Source organism: Pomacea canaliculata, linkage group LG12, assembly GCF_003073045.1.
Source record: "Pomacea canaliculata isolate SZHN2017 linkage group LG12, ASM307304v1, whole genome shotgun sequence".
In the NCBI taxonomy this organism is placed as follows: domain Eukaryota; kingdom Metazoa; phylum Mollusca; class Gastropoda; order Architaenioglossa; family Ampullariidae; genus Pomacea; species Pomacea canaliculata.
In genome coordinates, this window is record NC_037601.1 from 1,177,647 (window position 1) to 1,187,479 (window position 9,833).

Genomic DNA, 9,833 nt, shown 5'->3' on the forward strand with positions numbered 1-9,833 from the left:
GTCCACGTGTCCTTAGAAACAGAAGGAGCCAGGAATGATGTCACTATGTCACTATGATGTCACTAAGATGTCACTATGATGTCACTATGATGTCACTATGTCACTATGATGTCACTATGATGTCACTATGTCACTATGATGTCACTATGATGACACTATGATGTCACTATGATGTCACTCTGTGACCTCAGGTCTCACCTTAACCAGACTTGCTGAATGTTCTCAGGTATCTTGACCTGAGCTGTCATACAACATCTTGACGTCAGCAGCCTACTGACATCAACAGTTCACTGATATTGACGTCAGCAGCCTACTGACATCAACAGTTCACTGATATTGACGTCAGCAGCCTACTGACATCAACAGTTCACTGATATTGACGTCAGCAGCCTATTGACGTCAGCAGTTGACTGATATTGACGTCAGCAGCCTATTGACATCAACAGTTCACTGAGTTCGTGTCTGTGTCACAAACGCCTGGATGTCGTGCTGAAGGTCAAGGTGTTCAGTGGTGAGAGAGACATTTATTTCCAAACGTTTTCTGGGTCGTGTAAATGTTTTGTTGTTTTACTTACATGTTTAGCAAACCATCTTTGATGTGAGTGGAAAGCATCGGAGTATTTATATGTAACCGACAAAACTAACAACAACGCCGGACTACCGGCCCTCTACATGTATCTGTGGGTGTGTGGCTGGTGTGGTGTGTGCCTGGTGTGCAACTGTAGGTACGCGGCATCAAGATGTCCTCCTACATATATTCTAGATGTTACATAACGTTGTCTACTAACATGACTAGTATCCAGAAAAGCTCAACACCCATAGAAGGTGGAGGAATAAAATCGCGATTCCCAGGTAACCTTTTGCCAACTTTGCCAGTGCCAGCCTCCCCCAACTGTGGCGACACCTACGTCCTGACAGTGAGGGTAGCGACACCTGCCGAGAGCGAATGGCAGGAGGTCTAGGACCAGGGTGTGCACCCGACTCCATACTTACAGCTGGTCGCTCGCAGTCCTCGCCAGGTGCTAGTGTGAGTACAACGCTGACAGCCAGGTGCTGTCGGGTGGTCAGTCCTACCTGAGGCAGTGAACACCTGCAGGCTTTTAAACCCTCGTCAGCTGATCGTGCCACCCACTTGAGTCATTGTCTTGTGAACATTCCATTGACGACGATTATAGCGACGACAAGGAATGAGGTGTGTCCACATGATGAGGCGCCTGTCCTCCCTCCCTCTCTCTCTCTTCACAAGGGGCGTAACTGCGTTGTGTGTGCGCGACCTCCGTGACCTGCTTACAGTTCCTGGCGAGGGGCGTGACGCAGTCTTCAGCACGTGCGTCTCTATGGCAACTGTGCACGGAAACAACGGTGTGAGGCGGTGCGTGCAGTTTGTCCTCGCATACCCATTCACACTGTCATACTTCTCTTTGTCTATCAGCGATGAAAGTAGTCGTCATGTGTAGACGAGCGACCGACGGTTAGGGAATGAGAAGGAATGAGAGGAATGAAAACCGTGAAAGTTGTGTTTTGTCCAGTTGTCACAGAAACGGCTTTGGCGGTGTGACTACGTGCCTGTGACAAAAGCTCTCGGTCCTCAAGGTCTCCCCACCCTCAGCACGTGTGCACCGCTGACAACACCTTTGACCTGCACGCCGACTGTCTGCTGGTCCTTTACACAGACCCACTTCAGCCCCGGGGTTGTGCACCCACGTGACCTGTGGTCTCGCCAAACACTGTGACTTGTTTTAGTGGGGAGACCTTTTCTTGTCTTTGTTCCTCTCTCGTGACCTGTGTACGTTATCGGGGTAGACAAATGTTTCTACAAGTGTTCGGGGTGGGGCGGAGGGGCGGGGAGAGTAAAGGCCCCTGAGGCTGAGGACGACGTGTGTGGAGTGTGGACAGCAAGAAGGAGGAACACGGCCCCCTCTCTGCTTTCTTATGCTTTGTCTAATTATCTAATTAACCTAGGTTACATCACAAGTGAGTGGACAGACGGACCTTGGCAGTCAGCGACCGTTTGAATGTCCGTCCAGCTTTGACTTTTCTTGTAAACATCTGTTTGTCTCTCGGACTCCTGTCAACTTTTCCAACAGAAAGTAAGCGCCTCGCTCTGTTGTCTGTTTCTGTTTGTTTGTCAGCCTGGCAGAATGTCGGCAAGAGAGATAACTCCCAGTAGTAACAACTCCCATCAGTCATGCAGCAGACATGAAGCCCGAAGGTGTCTGAGAGCGAGGCTGGAATAATGACCTGCTGGAGGGTTGGTGTGTCTGTCCGCTGCACCACGCCATGTCAGGACAAACAGCGAAATGAAGACAGACGAAGACAACAACAGCATCAACAGTCACACTCACAGTACATACACACACACACACAGTACATACACACAAAGACATAACAAGTTCCAGGAGTTTATTTTCATGTTTATTGTGAAGCCGTTGTTTTCCATTAGTTGACATCACACAAGGTCTCCCTTCAGAAACCTGCACACGTGACTCGCTTTTTACAAACAAGCAAATTAGTAGCCGCACCTGTGACTTTGTCACCTGATCGCCCGACTAACTAGAGACACCTGCACCACAGAAACAAAGAAACAAACAAACAAACAAACAAACAAACAAACAAACAAGCCGGATTCAGAAAGAACCACTACCCTTCACACTGTCACCGCCCGTCACCCGGATTCTTCAACTCAAGCACCCGGTAATGGACATACGTGACACTAGTGTTGCCATAGTTACAGATTACACGTGATACTAGTGTTGCCCTAGTTACAGGCTATACTGACACTACTGTTGCCCTAGCTACACGGTGAGTGTGACATGTCACGCTATTATGCTCTGTGTTGTGGTCACGCCAGTCAGTGACAAGTCAGACAGGTGCTTCACACACTTCGCCAACTAACGTCCTTTACACTCGGCAAACACTAAGTTTGATGATCAAGAAGGTTTTATTTATAGTAGCGGTGCCCAGGGTCGTATGCATGAAGCAAAGGTAAGTGGTTACCCAGGGGGAGAATGGAGAGGACAGTAGCTACGACAGGGTGTCCCAAGACGAGATCTCACCCCGGGTGGGCCTCGCGCTAGTGACAAGCGAGTGTTCTAACCACTGCGCCACCGGGCTTCCTTATTTACGACACGACAGAAACAATTAATTAATTAAACAATTAATTAATTAATTGTAATTTATATCACATGGTAACCTCAAGTCAGTTATTTTTAGAAACAACGTGCGCAGTGTTATGTACATCTGGTTAACTGCATTGAGACAGCGACAGCTACAGCGACAGATTGTAGCATTGACAAGTTATCATTTGCTGAGGAGATATAAATGTTGATATATATATAGATAGATATATTGAGATAGATATGTAGCTAGATATCGATATTTACATGATGTAGGTAGAGATATCAACGTCCATAGACACCAGAAACTATTTGTAAAGGAACTACTCCCTAAACTCTTCCCACCCTGATGTCTGACCGCTGTTTGTCTGTCACTGGCACCAAACCATTTGGTTACAAAGACAACAGAATTTGTTTGTTTGGTTGTTTGTTTGGTTGATTTTTTTGTTTGTTTGTGTTTATTTTTGGTTGTTTTTGTGGTGGGGGTGGATTGGGTTGGTTGTTTTTGGTTGTTTAGGATGTTTTGGAGAAGGGTCGGGGACCAGGGGCCTGTCGGCTAGTCTGAAGCCAAAGGTGTGCTGGACGTTCACCTCAACAGTTGTGTTTCCTTCACTCACTCAGCCATCTAACTATCATCAAGCGCAAAGGTCGCGAACAAGAAAGTGCTAAATATAGACTCAAAAGTCACCGGAGTTCAAAGGTCGGACTTGGTTATGAAAAGCTGCCATCAGCCCCCATCTCCGACCTCGGAACGGTCAACGACTCGTCACGGTCGGCGGGTAGGCTGACACCACGTGACAGCTCCAACATGGCGTCTGCTGTAACCGACTGAGTGTTGACGTCACGGTTCCGTCACATCCACCTCTCTGACGTCAGGCCTACAGGTTGCTGCGTATCCAGGCGTTGATCTCTGGGTTGGCGATGTTGGCGTAGACGCCTGGGAACCCGGGTTCAGCGCAGCCTTTCCCGAACGACACTGTGCCGTACAGGAAGTAGGCGCCATTTTGGTAGCACATCAAAGGTCCGCCAGAGTCGCCCTGCAATCAACAGAATGCATAGAATACAACAACAGAATACATAGAGTAGTGGTGATAACGGCACAGCATCGTGTAGCAGCTGCTACGATCTATGGCAAACCTTCTCATGAAATGCAAATCCTGCATTGTGAAAATCTATTGGCTGATTGGGACAGACAACAGGCCGACAGACAGACAGACAGACCGACAGACCAACAGACTGACAGACAGACAGACAGACTGACTGACAGACCGACAGACAGACAGACAGACAGACTGACTGACAGACAGACAGACCGCATGCTTGTGAGCACGATCTCAGTATCGTTGGTCACAAAGGTATGAGCTTACACCCCTCCCTGTCGCAGCCCCCAATAATGTGGTCGTCTGCTCCACTCACCAGACACGCGTCGATGCCGCCCACTTTGACGTCGCCGGCGCAGATGTTGATGTCGGACACGAGCATGTTGGAACCGTAGGCCGCCAGACACTGCGACAGCGGCACGATGGGCAGCGACACCTTCTGTAGGTCGTTCTGCTCGTAGGGGGCGTTAACTGCACGCAGTACAGAGTAACGTCTTACATCCGGGTACATTACTGCAGTTTATTATTTGTTTATCTTGTCAACATCTAGAGGCTGAAGCATTCCATCAACTGTAAACAACGCGTCACGTGAAGACTTACACCTCAGAGCCCCCCATCCAGCGGCCTGGCATCCCTCCGTCGTCATGGCGTTGGCCCCAGCGGGAGGTAAGCAGATCGGCTGAGTGCACGTTGTCGAACACAAGGGGCGTGGCCAGAGTCAAGAGGCTGACGTCATACCCTGTGACGTAACATAGTCATGTTAGTGTTTTTGTTACAGATGTTACATGTGTGACATGGTGCTCCACTAACTCTCGTTACCTTCTTTAGTGTTGTCAGTGTGTCAGTGTTGTCAGTGTTGTCACAGTGTGTCGGTTTGTCAGTGTGTCAGCGTGTCAGTCTTTACGGCTAACGTGATGTCACAGTTCATGTGGATGACGTGGACTGATTGCTAAGGTGTGCCGTGTGTGGAGGTGACGTACTGTATTGGCCAAGACGAACTTGGGGTGGACCGTCACTCGAGTGACGCTGACGCTGCGCATGAGCTGCTGGCTGGACGAGCCGTACGACACTCTGATGGTGGAGGGGGAGGCCACGGCGCTGTTGTGGAGGAAAAGCAACTGTAACGGACTCCATCACAACAAATAACAATCACCAATCACTTGTCTCACTGAGCGGAGAGTTTGTAGCGTGTCACACGTCACAGGAGTGTCACTGAATGTGGCGGTTGGTGACGTCATGCTGTCCGATATTTATGGAGGATGTACAGTAACGGTGTCCAGTACATTAATACAGTACATGTACAGTAATACAGTACACGTGGTGCGCGGAGTGCTGTCGTCTGACAGATGTGTCAGCTGGTGTCCAGTCTACAGTCTACAGCTGTGACACTATCGCCAGGCTAGTGTGTGTCCGACAGCAGTAGACAGCAGCAGACAGCACTGACTAGTGAAGCTTGTGTTGATGTCTAGCGTGTGTCAAGACTTGGTCACGTGTCTGAGAGTTGTACATGGCCTTGAGTCGAGTGAGTGTCTGGACTGTCGGTCAGACGACTTCCTGTAATGGAGTCGGTTACATAGCAATGATCACACAGCCAGATTATCTCCCTTTAGTACACAGCCAGATTACCTCCCTTACCTGGAGACGCAGTGGCCGGCCGTGATGACGGTGTCGGCGTCCAGGATGCTCCCCCCACACAGACTGGAGCCCACGCGCACCACCACGGCCCACGGGAACTCGCAGGCAAGGGCGTTCACTCCTGCCACGATCCTCATCCCCAGCGGCGGCCTTCCGCAACCTGGTCACAGTCCACACCGCCGTCAGAACACTGTCTGTCTGTGTGTTTGTCTGTCTGTCTGTCTGTCTGTCTGTCTGTCTGTCTGTCTGTCTGTCTGTCTGTCTGTCTGTCTGTCTGTCTGTCTGTCTGTCTGTCTACATTCTATCTTGTTTTCCTGTATGCGAGCTTAAGAGGTGATACCACAACAAAGTTAAATTAATATATATATATATATGTCTATCAGTATAAACGGAGTACTGTAACGTGGGTGGATGGCGGGTGGTGTGACTAGAGAGTGGGTGGGTCTGTCAGTAAATGTCGGCTCAACACTCGGTGCTTGAGGGGCTGGAGGGTTAATTAAGGATCTCGCTAAGCTCGGGGTTAGCTGTGTGACATACATATATTGTGTTTATACAGACATATATATAATACAGACATATATTGTGTATTTATATATCGACTCTCTTTCCGACTTCACCCTCCCTAACCCTCTGAGACGTCAGAATACCTTTGTTTATCATTACATTGTCGTGCACACTACCGTGAGTCAATCATGACCTGTCCTGCTCACTACCGTGAGTCAATCATGACCTGTCCTGTCCTGCTCACTACCATTATCACTTTATGCTACTCGCTACAATCGCGTATTTTGTTCTCTATTTTTACTGACAACTTTTCTCTAGGTCTGGAACATGAGACGACAGTTTGAACACTCAGTCCTACTTACGTCACGTGATGCAAGCATAGGTCACGTGCTCTGGTGTACATCCAAACTGTTGTGTGCAGTCGTGCATAGCAAGATTGTGTCGTGTGCAGTCATGCATATCAAACTGTGATCTTTTGTTTACATTGATCAACACTACTCATGCCGGCATGCACAGAAACACTGCTATTTACCACAAACACACACACACACCCTCTCACACACACACCACACACACACACAACACACATACACACACACACACCACACTCCTCACTCACACACTTCCTCACACACACACCATCAAACACACTCACACCCTCACACACACACACCACCTCACCCACACACATGCACGCACGAGCACACACACACCACCGAGGGAAGAGACAAGAGATGCTGTCATCTAAAGAGCTCAGACAGTGACAAAGGTTGCCAGGTGACGAGGTCACTCACTGACTGCTGGAGGTCGTGGTGTAGTTGTCGTGGTGATGACCGTGGTTAGCAGGCTGGTTATCTGCAAGAGTCGGATGTGGTTTTGCGTCATTCTGCCTCAGCAACACGTGATCAGTGTTTTCTGACCTTAACCTCTGACCTACCTTCAACTCAGCTGGTGTTACCCTGACAACCTGACATACAGCCGCTTGGGGCGTGACTGGGCGGCCTCCCCCTGACTGCCGTCCTCCCTGTCACACAGTCTGTCCCCCGTCACGTGACGCACCACAAACAAACTTCAACATGGCTGTCTAACGGCATCTATCGATGAAAAGATGGCGAGGAGAGCTAGATGGAGCCAGAGCTGATGATACTGGAGATGAGTGTCACCTTGAAAGGCGTGAAGGGAGCTCACTGTCACTGCGTCACCCCCTCCCCTCCCACGTGCTTGTGTGCAGGTGAGTATACAGTGACATCATGCAAAATGTCGTTATACCTATACAGTGTGTGACATGCAAAATCTCGTAATATATCTACACAGCGTGACATCGTGCAAAATGTCGTTACATCTATATATACAGTGTGTGACATCGTGCAGCGTGACATCATGAAAATCTCGTAATATTTATATACAGTGTGACATCGTGCGGTGTGACATCATGCAAAATCTCGTAATATTTATACACAGTGTGACATGGTGCGGTGTGACAAGCAGGTGTCATGCAGACACAAGGGGATGCCCAGGCTGGCGCCACCTACCGGTGACTGCACGTGGTACACGTGTTGACAGTGTGGTTGTTTGTGTTGACACGTAACTAAGTGAAGTGTGTAACACAAGTGTGTGACTTTACCTGACCGCGAGTACGAGCCTGTCACAAACAGAATTTCTTGATGAATGTTTTCACTGCTCTTTGTCTGACATGATTTCTACAACTAACTGTCACATCTACAGTTGTCATGACACATAAACAACAAAAACCCGAGCTCCATCTCTACCGACAGCATCACAGTTGTCTTACACTCGTAAACCGCTGTATACTGTGATCATTACACTCGTAAACCGCTGAATACTCATTACACTGATAGACCGCTGTACACTGATGTTCACACTAATAAACTATTATGAACTGATGTTTACATTAGTAAACCTCTATACACTGATGTTTACATTAGTAAACCTCTATACACTGATGTTCACACTAATAAACTGCTATACACTGATGTTTACATTAGTAAACCTCTATACACTGATGTTTACACTAATAAACTGCTATACACAGATGTTTACACTAATAAACCGCTATACACTGATATTCACACTAATAAACCACTATACACAGATGTTCACACTAATAAACTACTATACACCGATGTTTACACTAATCAAAGGCTGGCAGGACTGACTAGGAGGTGACGACTACTCACTGCAGTTGTTGCGGCAGTTGGTGTAGAACTGCTGGAGGTAGTTGGTGATGTTGCCACAGATCCTCCCCCAGCCACAGTAGTAGTTGTAGTAGGCGCGGTACTGGTTGTAGCACTGCGTCTGGCACGCCTCCACCGTCAAGATGGCTGCAACAGTTCAGCCTCCACTTACCGTCTGCTCCCTCCTTGTGTATTGACAGTTCTCTCCCCTGACCATTCATTACTTCTCTCTTCGTTTCTTTCTTTCATTCTTGTCCTTATCTAATTAAATGCTGCTGTGTGCACGTGAACTCCCGCCACACGATCACGTGTCCCTCACACATCAAGCAGTTGAGCTGTGCTGCGGCCCTCAATGAGTAAACGAGGGTTTATTATGTGTTGATGCAATAGTCCACACGTGGACTCGCCCTCCGTCAACATGTCAGCAAACGTCTGCAGTGCGCGCCAAAGATGAGTCTGGCGATGATTTTAACGAAGGGGGAAGTTGGAGAAGATAAGAAATGATAAAAACAGAGAAATCCCCCTCCCTGTCTCAGTACAACGGTTTTGCCCCAACTTCTCTACTCAGCAAGTATGGCCGACTGTTGGAACAAACCTGGACACAGCGTTTACATGATGAATAGATAACTCTTGGGATAAATATGGATAAATAAATCAAACATGGGATAAATAAATATTTCTTTGTGAAACGTTTGGTGAATAAATCATTGATGATGTATTTTTGTGCAAACGTTGGATGAGTCGATAATTGTTGTCAAGTTTAATGAATTTATAATTGTTGTTCTGTCCACATCGGTCTGTTAGGGTCTGTAGGGTCCTTGGCCGGCCATTGAGGCCTTGTAGCCCTGTACTGTTATTCTATTGATGAGTGCTGCAGTCTCATGCAGCTTTCAGTCTATTCAGTTCAGTCTGTTCAGTCTGTTCAGTCGCCATGGTGTCAGTCTGTCCAGCAAGGTTTCTGTCTGGGGGCGCCACCCCACTGAAAGTCTGCAGCACGATCCTGGACCGGCCTCGCACCCGAGCGAGTGTCTGTCCGCCATCTTCCCCTGTAGCATGACACAGAGGATACAGGGAGAGGCAGGAGATACAGGAGAGAAGAGGGGAGGGCGGAGCTGTGCTGCTCCTGTCAATATTTGTCAGTGTATCATGGCGGCAGTCGCTGTGGTTTTGATGTCTTTATTCGCCACCTGCTGAATCAACGGTACTCACGTCACGCGTTGTCATGGAGCGAGCTTGTGTCAATCACGTGACTTGCTTCCAGCAGCAACACGACAGATGGCGCT

The 9,833-nt window shown here is 48.3% G+C and overlaps 1 protein-coding gene across 1 annotated transcript; it reads right to left on the reverse strand.

The window, feature by feature from the left end:
- Positions 1-3,549: 3,549 nt before the first annotated feature.
- Positions 3,550-7,402, reverse strand: LOC112577291 (brain-specific serine protease 4-like). The gene is made up of 6 exons (XM_025260342.1): positions 7,150-7,402; positions 5,852-6,011; positions 5,197-5,314; positions 4,948-4,955; positions 4,533-4,710; positions 3,550-4,153 (listed from the first exon to the last, which is right to left on the reverse strand). Exons 1-6 carry the CDS (start codon positions 7,238-7,240, stop codon positions 3,995-3,997), a joined length of 714 nt encoding a protein of 237 aa, XP_025116127.1. The 5' UTR covers positions 7,241-7,402; the 3' UTR covers positions 3,550-3,994.
- Positions 7,403-9,833: the final 2,431 nt, after the last annotated feature.

Coding starts and splice junctions, on each gene's coding strand:
- LOC112577291 (XM_025260342.1), bottom strand. CDS start 7,240: ATGACGCAAAACCACATCCGACTCTTGCAGATAACCAGCCTGCTAACC. Junction 6,012..7,149: donor ACCACGACCTCCAGCAGTCA/GTGAGTGACCTC, acceptor GACTGTGACCAG/GTTGCGGAAGGCCGCCGCTG. Junction 4,154..4,532: donor GCGGCATCGACGCGTGTCTG/GTGAGTGGAGCA, acceptor TGTTGATTGCAG/GGCGACTCTGGCGGACCTTT.